Raw genomic sequence first — 16,785 nt, 5'->3', positions numbered from 1 at the left:
CTGGGAGTAAGCACAGGGGCTGGGGTGAGGGCCCCCGTTCCCCTGACTACTGGGCCAGGGGTGCTTGTCAGCACTTTGGTGGCTGGACTGGGTGGGAGCTATTTAAAGGTTATTCCAGGCATCCACTCCCTTGAATAACAAAAATAACAACAGTAGCCAAAATAGTATCAATAATATGTTTGAAAAAAATACCACTATCTTGTCTCCTTTAGGTGCTATTTATTTATTTTTTAAGTATTTATTTTTGAGTGAGAGAGAGAGAGAGAGGGGATGAGCAGGGGAGGTGCAGGGAGAGAAGGGGCAGAGGATCCAAAGCAGGCTCTGTGCTCACAGCAGAGAGACTGATAGGGGGCTTGAACTCATGAACCATGAGATCATGACCTGAGCTGAAGTCGGACACTCAACCAACTGAGCCCCCCAGGCGCTGGTAGGTACTATTTAATAGTTACAGTTCAACTGGTGAAATAAATGAATGACCTGTTTGCGTACTTAGGTTGAACTTCTCTGATAGGAATAGATGTAAGTAAAGGGCTAAGGACATCCAGTGGGGCAAGTGAGCCTCTGTGGCGGAGGTGGAGTCAGGGAAGGCTGCCTGGAGGAAGTGATGTGAAATAGCAGCATGGGCTGGTATCAGTAAGGAAGTAGGGTTTCCTGATGGAGATTTGGGGGCCCCAGGGCTGGCCTTTGCTTGGCCCTGATGCAGGTGGGTGCTGGCAGGGACTTCATCCTTCCTTCCCCCGGCCCTGGCTTCATGCTGTGCTGAGCTGTGGGCTTTTTTTGCACAGGCTGTTCCCCCACCGAGCTAAACAAGCAGCTGATGAGGGGTTTATGGGAGGCCGTGCACTGGAGGGACAGCTTCCACCCCCTCTGTTGGTGGCCAGTGTCCTAGAGCCTGGGGCTGAGAATAGCACCCACACTTGCATGGAGGGGACAGGTGGGGCCGGGTGGTGGCTCTGGGGGTGGTTGTGCTGACATCTCTGAACAGGTGGTGTGGGGTGCTGGGCCAAGGGTGGGGTCGTTCCTGTCCTCTGCAGGCCCCACCCAGAATGACAGGAGGCCAGCAGGCGGCCCTGTGTCACTCACATGCCCTGGCTGTGAGCCTTCTCTGGACCTCTTCCTGGGGTGGGCTGCATCCCAGGCTCGGGGCCAGCAAAGTCAAGGTGCATCAGGGCTGCTCATGGGGGCTGCCGCTGGTCACAAGAGGCCAGTACTCTTAGCTGCTGTTCTGTTTCCTTGGGGCCTTTACCATTTTACCCTCTTACCACCAGAGGGGGCCAGGGTAAGGGGGTGGCTTGCAGGATCCTAGCAGAGCTGGGGGGGCGGAGGGTGCTGCTGGGGGGAGGTGGGGTGGATTGGTATTTGCTGTCCACCAGGAGCGTCGTGCGTAAGCCTGCGTGAGTCATGGGGAACAGGTGCGCTGGGCGGCAGGCACCGGGAAAGTCATGTGTGGGCTGAGGGTGGGAGGGCGGGGCGGGGCTGAGGTGGGAGAGGCCGCCTGAACTTTCTGGCCTGGGTGTGAGGAGTCCCAGGTTAAGATGAGGGGAAGGGGACAGAAAGGAAGTCACCTACTCAAGCACACCGCATCCTTAATCTTCCCATGAGGGAGAGGTCTTGGCTCCATTTTACTGATGGGGCTCAGGGCTTAGAAAGATGTACTCCCTATGTAGGGTTTCACAGCCTGGGCCTGCTCCCTGAACCTTCTGCCCTGAGTCCTCTCCCCATGGAAGAGGTCCTTAGCCGGAGATGCTCCTCCCTCTCTCCCTCCCCTTGGCAGCTCTCCAGACCAGACAGACACTCTGAGCTGGCCCTCCGGAGTAGGAGTGACGGAGCGGGGAGGTGGGCAGGGAATGAGTGCAGAAGCCTGATGTGGGGTCTGCCCTGGCTGCCCTGGGCTTCCCGGCTGTTGTGTCCCCACCTCCCTCCTTGACATCTCTGGGCATCTCAGACTCACCATCTCCAGTGATGACAGCTCCTTCCCTCTTGTCACTCAAGCCCTGGAGTCTTCTTCACTTCTCTTAGTCACCCCACATTCGGCCACTTCTCACCATTTCCTGCTCTTGCCAAACCAGCTTTGGCTCTACCTGGGTCACTGCAGACACCTTTGAAATGGGCTCCCTGCTCTGTGAGTCAGATCACAGCTCCCCGGGCTTCCTATTCCATGCAGAGCATCAAAGCCAGAATCTTCTAGGAGCCTGCAGCTAAGGCCCTGTGGTCTGGCCCTGGCTGCTAAGGCCGTGTGTGCAGTGGTTAGAGCAATGGCCTCTGGAGGCAGGCTTGGGGCTTGGATCCCAGCCACCCTGCTGGCTGGCTGTGTGACCCTGGAGAGATTTGAAAGCAGTGCCTTGGTTTCTTGCTCTGGCCTTGCTCTTCCCACCTCAGGGCCTTTGCACTTGCTTGCCCTCTGCTTGGCAAGTTCTCTCCCCTTCATCAGGTCTCAGGTGTCACTTCCCTGAGCTGCTTCCTAAGAACAGCACTTCTCTGGCCTCACTCTTTCTGTGCATTGCTGTGTTTTTGCTCAGAGACTCTTGTATTACCACCAGACATGCCTCCTCTTTGGAGTGTTGGCTCAGGGACTTTGCTTTGCCCCCTGCAGAACAGAGCCAGGCAGGCTGGGGGAGGGTGTCCAAGATGAGCCCCAACCCAGGGGGCCAAGTCCCAGAGTCCATGGGGTAGGGACTCCTCACTGTGGAAAGTCTGGGAGGGTCAAAATCAAGTGAGAGCCCTTGAGGAGGGAGCAGCTTGGGCTGTCCTGGAAAAGTTGGTGAAAAGTTCCTTTCTCCCATGGGAATGTGGCCTGGGTGAGGTGGAGTGCTGTGTGGGGAGGTCTGGATAGTTGGGTGGCTTCTGATTGTGGAAGGGGGTGGCCAGCCTTGGTCTGGGTGGTTCTAGCCCTTCCAGAAGCCCTCCGACCCACTGTGGAAGCCTCCTTCTGCTGTTGACTAGGGATGGGCTCTGCCTGGTGGGTGACCCCTGAGGGGAGGGTAGTCTTCCCAAGCCTGCGCCCCTCTGGCCCCCTTGGGGCTGTAGTGCTTCTTTTGGCCTAGACCTCCTCTTGGCTGACTTTTCTATCTTAGCCCTGAGATCACGGGCTTTGAGCCTCAGTTTCCTCCCCTGTGGAACACCTCCCTCTTCTCACAGGATTCAGAGAACACTTGTAAGCCTCTTGGATGCCTTTGGCTGAGTGACTGCTGCTGATTTGTGGTTTCCACCTCCACTCTGGCAAGCTCAGCTGGGCCCTTCCGGGCTCTACCCGACCTCTTCCCCCTCCGGACGTGGGCTCCTGCTGCCTCTGCTCCCCTGTGCTCTGTTCTGGGCTGTTCCCATCTCCCTACCCCAGCCCACCCTAGCTTCCTCTGGGCTCTGGGTGGCCCTACCCTGGCCGCTGGCCACAGGCTTATCTGCTGAACAGGCTGGAATTTCAGGTCCCCTGGGAGGGGAGGGGAGAAGGGAGAGGGGGAGGGGCATTCTGGCCCACACAGGCCTGGGGTGAGGGCCTTCCGGTCCACCTGGACAGATGGGTGTGGAGGAGTAGGAGACACCCCCTCCAGGCTCCCTGCCGTCTCAGGGGTTAGGCCTCCAGCCCCAGGATGGACCACGTCCTCAGGACTCTGTGCATTCTGGGTTTTGACCAACCAATCAGATCTCAAGGCAGTGTGGTGGGGCCGATAGAGTTAGCGGGCCGAGTTTTTTATGTATCCAGTTAAGGACGTAAAAAAGAAAACCAAACATCACTCTTTACTCTCACCAGTGTTTCGTAAGGGAAAGGGAAAATTGCTGAAAGAGGAAGGAGATGATTTTAGACTGACCGTCTCCCAAGCAAGGCCAGTTGACTTCCTCAGCCAGGGGCCCACAGAAAAGGATGATGAGTCTTTGTGGCCTGGTGTCAGGGGCCAGTGACTTCCAAAACACCAGGACCTGTGGGCGTGAGGCAAGGAGCTTTCTGGGATGGGGGAGGGGTGGGCGGGTGCAGCCCAGCCTCGGTCAGGTTGGCCAGGAGGAACCTGGAAACATTTTTCTAGTGTTGTATTTCCTTGCAAAAGTCTCGACAGCTTTGCATTCTGCTATGCAATCTGTCTATGTTGGTTATGTCACAAAAGTGCTTCCGTTACCAGTTACATCTCCGGAAGGCGGCAAGGATGCAGCAGCAGGATGAATCTTTTGCAGTAAACCCTGCACGTGCTGCCTGTTACTGCCGGGCATCTGGGTGCCTCCCACTTGAGAATGACAAGTGCAGTCTGGGCTTTGGAAAACCATCAGGTTTGGGGGGAATCTCTCTGAACCTCAGTTTCTTCATCTATAAAATGGGACAACAGCCCCCACGTCAGGATGTCCTGCTGATCTGAGCCCAGCTGAAAGCGGGGGTTAGGGTGGTGGGCTTCTCTCAAGGGGGGGTCCTTGGACCCTGCACCCTGGGGTCATGCTTTGCAATGTGATCTTTGTGGAGCTTAGAAGGAGGGGTGGTTATGGTGCCCTTGGCTGGAGCCTGCCAGGAGCCCGGCTGGGGAGGGGAGCCCTTCAGAATGTGAGGTGAGCCGACAGCATTTTTCCCCCTGGGAGGAAGGCAGGATGTGAGATGCCTGTCCTCAGAGCCAGTCTCTCCTGCTACCACCTTGCAGCCAGCCTGGGGAAATGGAGGTCCTAAGACAGCGGTGTAGAGAGACCAAGAGAAGGGACGCAGGCCCCTGGCCGGGCTTGTCTTTTGGGGGCTGCAACGTGTACGTGTGTGTGTGCGCGTGTGTGCGTGCATGCGTGTGTGTGTGTGTGTGTGTGTGTGTGTGTGTGTGTGTGTGTGTGGGGTAGAGAGAGGGAGCTGGAGTCTAGAGGCTCCTTCTGGTCCCTGAGACCCACCTGCCTGGGGCTGCCGGGCCCGTTCCTGGCCTGGAGCCCATCTTGCCACCCTCAGCTACTGTCGGTTTCCCTTTCTCTGGTTTTCTCTCCATTTCCCCTTCCTCATTCTGGGTTCTCCTTGCACAGTGTCTCCTGGCCTCAGCTCTGCTTCTTGCCTGGCTCTGTGGCCTCCTTGTGGTTCCCGCTGCCTTCCCACCATGCTGGGGGGCGACCAAAGGGCCGTGGGAGGGAGCCCCATCAGGAAGTGTGTGCGAGTGTGTATGCACAGACATGGGGGTGAGCATCAGCAGGTGAACGTGTGGGTGCTGGGTGTGCCTGCCGCCTGTGCATGGGAGCCTGTGAGTGTGCACACGGGTGCTGCGTGGGGGGCCTGAGTGCCAGGGAGCATTCTTGCCTCCTGGGGATGGAATGCTGTTCTTGGCTCTTGCCCAAGGCCAGTGTTTCCACATTTATCTTTCTTAAAAAGTCTTGGAGCCTCCGGGAAGTTGTAAGGGAAAGCCTGATGTGCGGCCAGCCTGGCTCTGCAGGAGGGCCTAGGAGTTTCACTGGCCAGGGCAACTCTGCCGCGTGTTCCGGACTTGCTTTGTGGGACCCTGGGCTCTGCTCCCAGGCAGGGGCCTGAGTGGCTTCTCCCTCCTGCTGGCCACAGCTGGGCTGGAGTGGGGCCCAACTCCTTCCAAGAGAGGTCAGGCCCCTCCTTCTATTCCTTTCCTCTTGGTCCCTGCCTAACCCTAAGGCACAGCAGGAGCTCTGAGGCTGCTAACCATGTCAGACTAGTCTCTGGGAGACCACCAGCCTCTGGGGGAAGTGTTGCTGCTTGCTCTGAAGGCAGAGCCACCTGACTGCTCGTCAGGGAGCTCGTGAGGCTCCCTGGAGGGAGGGGCAGACTTTGCTGGGGCTGGATGCTACATGAGAAGATGGAGCTATTTCCTTGTGCCCAGGGTCAAGAGCCACACTTCAGGGGTGGCACCCCATGGAAAGGACCCAGGAGTCAGGAGCCCTTGGGTCTAGCCTTGGCCAGGCCACAGGCCACCTCAGCACTCTGTCCTTCTGTCTTCTTTCTCATTAAGTGGGAGTGCCTTATGGCCACGTTAGAAGAAGAGGCCAAAGAAGGAGCTCAGCCTGCAGCACAGCGCTGGGAAGGGTTCAGCAAGGCTGGTGGGGCATCCCTGGGCCAGACTCACCTGTTGGAGGGGCCCATTGTCTCTGCAACCCCAGCACACTCAGTCACTGGCTAGAGTAGGCCCATGGGTGGTGTGGCCTTGGCTGGAGCGCAGTGATGGGCCCAGAGGTCTAGTTCATTTGCCACAGCAGATGAGATCTGAGCCACGCTTGTTTACAGCCACAGCAAAGCCACAGAGTCCTGGGTGGCCAGCCAAATTACTTAATGTCTCAGCCTTACTTTTCTTATCTCTAAATTGGGGGTACGAGTGTGCAGCTCAGGACATGGCCTAAAGATTAAGTGAGATACTCAGGAGGAAGGATACTCAATAGCAATGAACACACCTCCCCCTGAAGACAGCCAGGCTCCTTGGAGAAATGGTGGGCTTTAGGGGCATATGCAGGTGTCAGTGAGTGCTGGGCTTGGGGGCCTACCTCTGTCCTCTCCTTCCTTGCTCTCTTGTGGGTGCTGCTGGAGTCCCGCCCAGCTCCTGGGTTGCTGGAGGGTCTGAGACAAGCATGGGGAAAGGTTCAGGCCACTAGTGTCAGAGCCCATCACACGGGTCTAAGGGCTCGCAGCATCAGCGCGGGGGACCGGAAGGCCAGCTGTGCAGCTCCCTAGCCTGGCCCACCCCAGCTGTGTGTGGGAGAGAGGGTGGAGAAGGAGGCATCCAGGCCCCATCACAGAAAGAAAGCCCCAAGGTGTTGGGGGTGGGGGGACGGTGAGCCAGAAACCCGGAGGCCCATGGGCAGAGTGGGCAGAATATGCCAGATTGGCATGTCTACCCTGGGGGAGGGGGCAGCTCTGGCCTTTCCCCCCTTGAGGTGTCTCCCTCAGAACAGAGCCCAGTTGTGTGTGCTGAGCAACCTGTGGGAAAACCTGGCCTTCTTTCTGCCTGCCCATCTGTCTGTCTGTCTGCCTGTCCTGCCTGTTTGGGAACCTGTGTGTGAGGTGCAAAGACGTGCATCCTGTCGCTGTGGTCCTCTGACCGCAAGCTCTCCTGGGAGGAAGCTGTGAGGTGGCAGTGCTCAGCCCCCCTGGTGCAGCTCACTTCTCCGCCGACCCTGACAGAGGCAGCGACCGGGCAGGTGCCGGGAGGAGATGATGAGGAAGGTGAAGGCCTGACAGGGTCTCAGCTGGGTGGTGGGTTCTTGCAGGGGAGCTGGATGAGTCTCCCCACTACCTCTCGTGTTGTGAGTGTGTGTGTGGGGGTTGGGGTTTGGGGGACGCTCTGGGTGAAGTGTGGGTGGGTCCCCATCTCAGCTGGCTGTGTGAGACGCCTTTGCAGTAGCCATGAGCCTGGGGACCAGGGCTGATTGGGAACATGGACCTTGCCTCCCTTTGGGCTTCCCTCCTGGGGCCCTGGACTTGGCTCTTCTCCCCAGCCTTGGGTTCTAGAAAGCACTTACTCCTGCCATCTGCCATGCCATTCAGATGTGAGCATGTGTCCCCGCAGTGCAGGGGAAGCCAGCCCCTCTCTGGAGGAAGGAGACGTTAGAGTCCCCCCCTCCTCCCCATAGGGTGTTGTCCCGGATTCAGGGCTCCAAGCAGGGCCACCCACTGTAGCCCAGTGGGTGAGTGCCTGCAGACCTCTTATCCACACTGTATCTGTGGGGCTGGAGTATCGTGTGCTGGGTGGGGTCTACTGGGTTCCCCTCCTCCAGTTTCGGAGGTTAGGAGCGGCAGAGCAGCTCAGAGCTTGCTCCTGGCTGTCAGACCTTAGGCTACAGGGCCTGATTTATCCACGCTCACCTGCCACCTTGTCACATGGCAGTGAAGACTCTTACCTACAGGAGGGAGCATTTGGTGTCTGTGAAGTGCTTTGCTCAGTGCCTGGTGAACAGTCAGTGATGAACTGCTCCTAGTTCAAACAAGACTGGCCCTGGGGGGACCTTCCTGTTCCTCTGGGTTTGGTGGTCACACAAGCATGGCTGTGTAGAGGCACATGTGCCTGTCCCCAGGAGGCCCCAGGAGGAGAGGTGAAGGTTTGGCAGGACTCCCCATACCGGGCAGTGGGAGTGGGGTGCTCTGGGCTGTGAGAAAGGCCACAGCAGAGAGGCTGGGAAGGGGCCCCTCCCTCCTTCGAAGCTCCCCCTGAGCCCTGGTGAGCCTGCTGCCCTGCACAGGGAGGGGCTGCTGGCCCCGGTTCACAGCGCAGGCTCAGTGAGGCCGAACTGTGTGTGGATGTTGTCGCAAGGAGGTTTGTTTCTGCCACCAGCTGCTCCTCTCCACCCTGCCCTGGACTGTCCCTTCTGAGGACGTCAGCTCCACTGCTCTCGGGCTGGGCTGAGGATGTGTTGAGAAGAAACAGGGGCACTGATGAGGCTTTCCAGGCTGCTGAACTGCCCTCCCTCCCTCCCCCGGGCTAACACCAAGGTGTGGCAGGGTCTGTGCACCTCTCCTCTGCCCCATCGTGAGAAAGGCTCTCTGTGTTTATTACAAAGGGAGACACACGTGACAAGAGCGTAAGTGTGACACTGGTGTGTCTGGGGCTCTCCCCCTACATAACCCTGGACAGACCATGGGAATCCTGCCTCTGTCCCCACCTCCTGCTCATCCTATAAGGCCATCTTCATTGTCCTGCATTCTCTGGGCCCCTGAGGGCCAGGCCCCTCTGGATGCCCAGAGTCCCCCAGCCACTCTCAGTAGTCTGTGTGTGAGCTAGGCACAGGGAGGCCCCACTAACCGTGTATTGAATGGGTGGAGCACCTGTGTCCCTAAGGCCTGTGGCCTTGGCCACGCTTGCCTCCTGGTGAGCAGAGGGCTGAGTGTGTGCAGGTGTATCCTAATGAAGGCATTGGATGAAGGGGGCTGAGTGTCTGCATGTGTGTCCTAATGAAGGCCCTAATGAAGGGGGCTGGAGAGAGCAGCCCTGAGGCCTCCCCTGGGGACGGGGACAGATCTCAGCATGGCAGAACAGCTTCAGGTGGCAGGGAGGGGGTGGGTCGTGGTCTGGGCTCCCCAGCAGCCGGTCATAAAGGTCTGCTAGCCAGCGGCTGGGCCATGGCAGGAGTTCCAGTTACAGAGGTTGGAAAAAAGGAAGCTGGTAGCGGGAAGCTGTGGGATTTTTACCGGACCGAATTTTGTCTTTGTCCTTGCTCCGAGGCAGGCAGTGCTCGGCTTGCTTTTCCCTCTAGTAGCCACACCAGCAGCACCTTGAGAGCGGGAACCCACGCTGTGTGACCTCTGTCACCTATAAAATGGGGTAGGTGCAGGGGGGGATTAACGAGGCCAAGGCCAGCATTCACTCACTGGGCGTTTTCCTGAAACACAGCCCTGCAGCCATGCCGTGGTTACCGTTCACAGTGTGGACAGGTTGTGGTTACCGTTCATGGTGTGGACAGGTTAAGCAGATAGCCTGAGGTCACGTGGAGCCAGGAGCCTACCCCACCTTCCCGAGCTGGTCACTCCCCTGCACACGGCCCCTTCAGGCTTGGGACCTGCTGGAGTGGACCTGGGTTAGCCAAGACCGGTTCTCAGGTCATGTGAGTGCCATTCCTAACCCTCATCCTAATGTTGACCTTTCACGGTCAGCTTTCTGTCTGTGTGTCTGGCTGAGTACTTTCTGTATGCAACCCTCCCATTTTGCATAAGAGGATACTTAGCCTCAGAGATGGGATGTTCTGTTGAAGGTCATGGCTTAGATTAGCCAGCAGGCACCAAGAACAAGTTGTGCGTCTGCCCTGTGCCCAGCCCTTTGCAGGAACTGGGACCATGTAAAAGGCTGGACACTGTCTCTGACCTCAGACTGTTTGCATGGCTGGGGCAGAGAGCCAGAGGCAGACACTTGGGCACATCCCACAGCAGTGAGGAGGGTGGGTCCCAGGCCTTCAGTGGTACAGAGTGTTGTTGGGGAGAGAGAGGGCAGGGGCAGCTTTGCAGAGGTATCATACGAGCAAAGTTTTGAAGGGTGAATAGGAGTTTACTGTGTGCGCATGCATGTATGTTCAGTGTGTGTGCGCCTGAATTATGTCTCGTGTCTTGGGATGCTATCAGTCTGGGCCCAGTGTGGGGGTTGTTAGGTGTTGGGCTTGGCCCCCAGTTGTGTGAAGGTTGCTCTGAAGGCCTTTTAGGAGATTGTTGTTACTCGAGTATGCCAGGTACAGACACACGTTTTATAGATATGAGCCTTAAGGTGGGTGCTGGTGTTCTGTTTATTCATCAGACAACGCACTTGAAGTTCAGAGAGGAAGTGCCTTTTCTAAACGGTCTTCTCACTGCCTGGCATTGCTCACTGTGGCTGGCCGTCCTCAGGCCTGCAGGTGTCCCTGGTGGGGAGCCGTCTGGGTGGAGTGCATTGCCAGTTGGGGAAGTGGGGCCGCGTGTGCGTGTCTGTGCAGATCTGGGGGCTTGGAGCCCTCAGGAGCTCTGGTGGCAGGATGGGCACTGGGGACCTTTTGCTGACAGAGTACATCTCCTTGGGGAGAAGGGAGACAGGGGGGTGGACAGGGCCACCTTCCCAGTCTTCCTGTCTCGAGGGCCAACCAGGCCTGGACCCTGTTCCCTGGGAGCCTCTTACTGTCTCTTGTGGCCTCTCTTGACTTCTGGAAGTTCTTTCCCACCTGGTGTTCCATTTCTGTCTTTGGAGGTGGTGGGGCCAAGGGGCCGGTGTCTGATAGGGGGTGAGTCACCTGCTCAGGCTCAGTGCAGAGCAGGCCAAGTGCCTCCACAGCTCCGCCCTGTTTCCCCAGGACCAGCTGGGTATTGCTGCCAAGGGAGGAGTGGGGGAGCCCGTGGACGGCGGGAAGTGCTGAGTTTCTTGCTCACGGGGGTTTAGTTTTGCTCTTTTCCTCTCACCTCAATATCAGCCTGCAGCTGCCCTGGCCTGATAAACCGTGTTGTGACCATTATAGCACAAAGTTGTTGGTGGGCCGCCCTCCCATGCCCACGCTGCTCCTCCCACTGCCCACGTCCTCCCCCAGCATCCTCTGTGACTTCTGGTCACCTTCAGCTATTCTGAATTTCCTGGTAATGTTCCTCATCTCTCTGGTCTCCTCGCTTTGCTGCACGCTCTCCCCGGCCGTCTGAGCTGCCACTTCCCCCAGGAAGTCTTCCCTGATTGCTGAGGCTGCGTGGGATCCCTACCCCGGGCTCCCACAGTCCCATGTGCTTCCCTCTGTCTGGCTGGATCCATGTCTGATTCATGTCTGCTGCCCCAGCAGAGATGCCCATGGCTGTTGTACACAGCAGGCACTTGACGAGATGGCTAAACGTTCTCCACGCGGATAGTGGGTCTGAGAGCTGACAGACCTTGCCGTGGTCCCCGAGCCAGCTGGACAGGGTGCAGCAGGACAGCACGGGCCATCCCAGGTTCAGTCAGGGCTGGGAAGGTCCGGACTCTGTTCTGGGACAGGGCCTCCCTTGGTTCAGGCCACCTTTTCTCCCTCTACCTGCCACCCCCACCCACTGCTACCTTTCTTTCTCATTCTTGTGGGGTTGTGGCCACTGCCTCTGCTGAATGTCTCAGCGGGGTCCTCCTGTTTCCTGTGGGGGTGCTGTAAGTGGCGGGGGGCGGTTCTCTGCCTTCCCTGTCTTCCCATAAACCCACCTTGTCTCTGCCATAGCTTCCCCTTTCGGCACCCATCTTTCATCCATCTCTTTCCCGGCCCTCTCCTCCCCTGTTGCCTTCACCCCTCCTAGCTTCCACCTCCCTATCTCTCTCATCATACTTCCTCTCTGGCTCCTGCTCCTCCCTCTTTAGGTCTTTCCCCCGCTTCTGGCCTTGGGTCTCTCTGCCCTAACCCATCCATCTCGGCTCCCCCCACACAGCTGAGAAAGCACAGTGTGACTCACCACGGGGAGAGTCCACCTCTGAGATGTCTAGCTGGGAGTAGAGCGGGTGGCTGCAAGCCTGTGTGTGTGTGTGTGTGTGTGTGTGTGTGTGTGTGTGTGTGAATACATGTGTGTGAGTGTGAGTGTGGGTGCCAGCAGTGGGCCTGGCACGGCCTGCTGGGCTCTAGAGAAGGGAGCAGGGTGGCTGGGGCAGGTCACATCTGAAAGTCTAGTCAGATTGGGACACAAAGAGCCTGACCCCCAGCCACCCTTTGCTGCCTTCCTTGTCCTGGGGCTGTTCTGCTCCTCCCTCTGGTATTCCCAAACTCTCAGCCCAGGAAATGGAGTCATGTGGGGGAAGTGGGGCTGCCCTTACCTGGCCCCTCTTGTGCTCAGCTCACATTTTAGCTGCCGGGGTTGGGGCGGAGCCCCCAGGGTTGCAGTGTGAGATCAGCAAGGAGGGGGCCCTGACCCCACAAGCTGCCTTTGGAGCTCCCCTCCTCCTGGTTTCAGTCACTACAGCAAACCTGACCTAAGTTCATCCTCTTGGCCAATGGGCGAGCCCTGGATAGAGGATGGGGACGTCTCAAGACTTGATGGACTCAGGGTTGCCTTTGGGGATCCCAGCAGCCACGAGACCTTCTGATGGTCCTAGCGCCCTGGGCTGGGTGATACTGGCGGCGGGCCTCCAAGACCCTGGTCGGGGTCGGGGGGCTGTCTGTGGTATTGGCGATCGGGCACTCTTGGTTTCGCATCACTTTCTCATGGTAACACTCCCTTCTCTGTCTGCCTTGGCAGGTCCTCCAGAAACTAGGGAAGGCGGACGAGACAAAGGATGAGCAGTTTGAACAGTGTGTCCAGAATTTCAACAAACAGCTGGTAAGTGTGGGTGGCCTTTGGCCTTAGGGAGCTTGTGCAAAATGGAATTGTGGCTTCCAGGTAGAAAATGTCAAGAGCTGAATTTATGGAGTAAGAGAGTGTGGAGCAGGGGCCCGTGCGGGCTGATGAGGTTACAGAGGACTTCCTAGAGGAGGGAGCAGTGGTTCTGGGTGTAGTCCACGGGAAAGAAGAAGGAGGCCTGGGGGAGGGGGGTGGCGTTCAGGTGGGAGCAGGCAAGGGGTTTTGGCCACACTCTAGAAAACCTTGAACGTCGAGGCAAGTGGGAGCTGAAGAAGCTTCTTGGGAGGAGAGTGGCATTTGCAGAGTGTACTGTGGGAGCAGAGCAGACAGGATCTGGTGTGAGCAGCTGCTAAGCATGGCCCGGTGTGCCTCCCAACATCTCTGTAAGGTATCCGGTGTCATCGTTCCCTTTTTATAGATGAAGCAGAAAGGCTCAGAGAAGCTGGGTAATTTGTCCAAGGCCATCTTGTTTTGGGAGTGGATTTAGATCCATACTTGTTTGGTCCCAAAGACTACAGTGGCACTGTTATCAGGTCCCTTTGCATAGGTCAGAGACCAGTGACAGAAGGGGCTTAATCACATTGGCAACCTGGGGGCAGTGGTTCGATACAAGAGAGGACTTCTTGTATCTTCTTGACTGAAGGAGCCTGAATACCTCAACTGGGATGTCCCTGAAACTTTTTCCTCACATGAATCTGCTGAGTCTAGAATAAGCCACTTGTGTGGCTGTGTCTGAGGACATAGAAGTGGGGAATGAGATGACCTTGGTGACTCTCCCCTCCTGGGGAAGGGCTGAGGTAGTAGGAAGTGAGGGAGAACTGGGCCGTGGCCCCATGGCTTCTGCAGGCCAGGCTCAGTGAGTGACAGATGGGGGTGGAGGCCAGGAGAGGCCACAAGGAGTGAGAATCGGCATGGGGGTGGGGTTAGGGCCTAAGCTGTCCTGGGAAAGGGGCCAAATAGGCCCAGACCAGTCTTCTTCCTCCTCCTTGTTCATGTCTGAGGCCACTGAAAGCACTGAAGTTGCCCACCAATGCCTCTGCAGCTGGAATGCAACCTGGGGGAGGGGGTCCTCTTTGGAGAACTTTGACAATTCACTGGCTGGGGGCTGGGGACCATGCTGGGAGATGGCTGGGGTGACAGGGGCGGGTCAGGGAGCATATTGGGAGAGTTAAAGAGCAGCTAAGGAGAAGGTCAGAAAGCAGCTGGGAGAGGTTGGGGAACATGTTGGGAGAGGGTCTGGAGGCATGCTGGGTCAGAGTTGGGGGCATGCTAAGAGAGTCCCAGGGAGCATGCTGGGAGAGGGCCAGGAGCATGCTGGGAGAGGGCTGGGGACATGCTGGGAGAGTCCCAGGGAGGATGCTGGGAGAGGGCTGGGGGCATGGTGGGAGAGGGGGATGCAGAGAGCAGCTTGGAAAGTCCCCAGGACCAAGTTTATCCTTGCCTGTCAGAGGAGCTCTGTTGAAAGGTTCCTTAGGGCAGGGATAGAAGCCCTCATGGCTGATTGTCCCCCAGGCTGCTAATGGGAAGTGTTTCAAGGCCCCAGTAGGTGCCATGACAGAGCTGTGTGGCCCTGGGTGAGCCCCTGCTCCTTGGGCCTCAGTTCTCTCACCTGCAAAATGGAGGCTTGGCTAAGAACCCTGAAGTCTTTGCTTCTGATTCTGTCACCTGAAAGCTCCAGGGGTCTGTCCCCTACTCAGCTGGCTTCCTCAGGTTGTGGGATGCTCTGAAAGCCCTTGGGGGAATCAGTGTTGCTAGAGTACCTACTATAGACTAGGCACTAGACATTAACCTTGCATTCTTGACTATAGACTAGGTACTGCTTGTATTTTACAGACACTAACCTTGCATTCTTGAGGCGGATGATGATATCCTCCATTTTACAGATGGGTACTTGAGGCTCAGAGGGGTTAAGCGACTCTTCCAAGGGCACACAGTGGTGTGGTGTCCAGATCTGTCCACTCTCAGGCACCCCTTCTGGAGCAGAGTCCCAGGCCTGAGGACAGCTGGCTGGGCTGGAGAGAAGGGTTAGGGCTGCTGAGCTGGGCAGGGGGTGATGGGGCTGCCTTAGAGCAGGCTGGGCTGTCTGGTGGAAGGAGAAAAAGCACAGGTTTGGGATCTGAGGTTGCCTGTGGTCTGGCCCCAGTGTTATGACCACAGCGTTGCTTTCCACTTTCGTCCCTCACAGTCACCCTCTCTGGGCCCCAGCTCTGGACAGGGAGTCACTCAGTGATCCTTGGGCTCAGGGACCAGGCAGTGAGGCCAGAGTTAAAGATAGCCAGTGCGGGTGGCAGGCATGGAGTGGTCACTTGAGCTGGGGCTCTGTCTGTCCTCAGATTGGGGAGGGTGGCTGGCTTTTCAGGGGCCGAGCAGGAGGGGGTGGATTTGAGGTCTCATTTGAAGCTTGGGGTAACCCTCTCTTGGGGTTTAAGGCAGCCATGCAGTTCTGGATTTGATTGGTGTGTGGGGGTAACTGGGGCCCTGGGCTTGGGTGACCCCAGGAAAGGCGGGGTAGAGTCTGAGTGTGGAAAGTCTGGAAGCTGAGTGTTCTCCTGCTTTTTATCGGGGAATACCAAGCAGAATGGGCCCAGTGCTAGTTGGGAACTAGGATGGCTGGGAATATGGGTTTCAAGGCAGCAAATCTCCTACCCCTCCCTCTGGGTGTCCTAGGTGAGGGTGTAGGTCACCTGGCTGTCGCCGGCTCTCACAGGGGCACATCAAAGCCCTTCCTGGCCCCACTTAGTGCCAGTCTAGCCCTTCTGCCCTCTGTCCCTGCACTGGGGAACCCCAAAGGGCCCATTCACCTCCTCCACTACCTCCCCGCAGCTCAGGTCCAGCTCAGGCCTTTCTGGAAGCCATCCTGGGTCCTCCGGGTGGGCCATGCTCTTTGTCCTGGGGCCACCTGTAGCTTGCACCCCAGGGCTCATTGCTGCTGTTTGCTTTTCTCGCCGAGGGGGCACAGGCCTGAATCCTTCTCGTTCTTAGGGCCTGCTCGGCTCAGAGAAGGCATCTCTGGCTATTGAGTTATGATCCTCTGAAACTGACTGCAAGCAGCAAGAGTCAGCCGGAGCCAGAGAGGGTCCATGTGGGAGCCCCCCGCACTCCCTGGGAAGATAGGAGCTTAGGTCTTCAGACCACCGGTTGGGGCTGATGTCAGGGAAGGCAGGGAGCACTCTTTGAAGGGAGGTCTAGCAGGGATATGGGGTGATGGCCAAGCCACCCCCCGTGCAACTGCCCTGGGTTTTGGTACTGGGTAGTTGTGTCCTTCCAGAATCCTCTGAGTCCAGAGCCCACAGAGCCAGGCTGGAGGGACTGTGCTTTTGAGCTTTATTCTTCCCCCAGCTGCTCTGCAAGGGGTGTTAGAGCCCTGGGAACCTCCAGAGAGTTGTTTCTTGGATGCTCTATTGGGGGGTGGGGGGGTGAGGGAACCAGTTTGGGAGCAAACACACAGGTTCTGTGTTGGCCTGAGTGCTGGCCTGCATGGGGGAGGGCTGTGTCTGGTCCCGGGGACTGACTGGGGAGTGTGGCTTAGGGGCCCAGCTGCGGCTGGCACATGCGAGGCAGAGCTCTGGGCGGCCCCTCGCACATCTGTGCCCAGTGTGCCTGCTCACAGCGAGGCCTTGTTTGGGAAACACAAGGAGCCCTGGTACGGCCTGAGGCCCGGGCAAGCACGGCAAGCCACCCCACGGAGACCCCTTCCTCGGGGTGATGTGTATGATGCTGGGGAGGGGAGTGGGATGACGGAGCTTGGCAGGAAGAAAAGCTGAGTCTGGAAGATTCTGCCAGCTCAGATGAATGCAATGGCATCACATCATGAACACACTTGAATCCTCACCTCAGCCACCAAAGCGTCAAGAGTGGGAATGGCCCTTCTTCATTCCCGGTCCCGCACGGTTCACATCTGGCCCGAGATAGAATTCCAGGGAGCTTTGGATGCTGTGGCCTGGCCTCCTTTGATCTCTAATTTCTTCCTTTGATCTCTAATTAACAAGCCTCAAACTCTAAAGTTCTCAGAATTAGGTGTGGCCACGGTTCTATAGGCTACTCTGGGGGGACTGAAGGAATTTTGGAGAGGGTTTTTTTTTCTTCCCTAACTGTACATCTTA

The 16,785-nt window shown here is 57.5% G+C and overlaps 1 protein-coding gene across 12 annotated transcripts in view; it reads left to right on the top strand.

Annotated features, from left to right (window-relative positions):
• BIN1 (bridging integrator 1) overlaps positions 1-16,785 on the top strand; it is a 55,190-nt gene that overhangs the window by 14,298 nt on the left and 24,107 nt on the right. For 8 of the 12 annotated variants that reach the window (XM_047083993.1, XM_047083995.1, XM_047083994.1 and 5 more), the window contains exon 2: positions 12,581-12,661. In XM_047083993.1, the coding sequence (XP_046939949.1) occupies positions 12,581-12,661 (81 nt within the window). Of the gene's footprint in view, positions 1-3,850; positions 3,929-4,171; positions 4,258-7,030; positions 7,124-12,580; positions 12,662-16,785 lie in introns of those variants that run through there. The other 4 variants (XM_047083986.1, XM_047083987.1, XM_047083988.1 and 1 more) reach the window with 4 other exon arrangements.

This window comes from Lynx rufus, unplaced genomic scaffold (assembly GCF_022079265.1).
Source record: "Lynx rufus isolate CCGP_SWC_20201006 ecotype Redwood Valley unplaced genomic scaffold, mLynRuf1.p SCAF_2, whole genome shotgun sequence".
NCBI lineage: Eukaryota > Metazoa > Chordata > Mammalia > Carnivora > Felidae > Lynx > Lynx rufus.
This window is presented reverse-complemented; position numbering and strand designations above follow the sequence as displayed.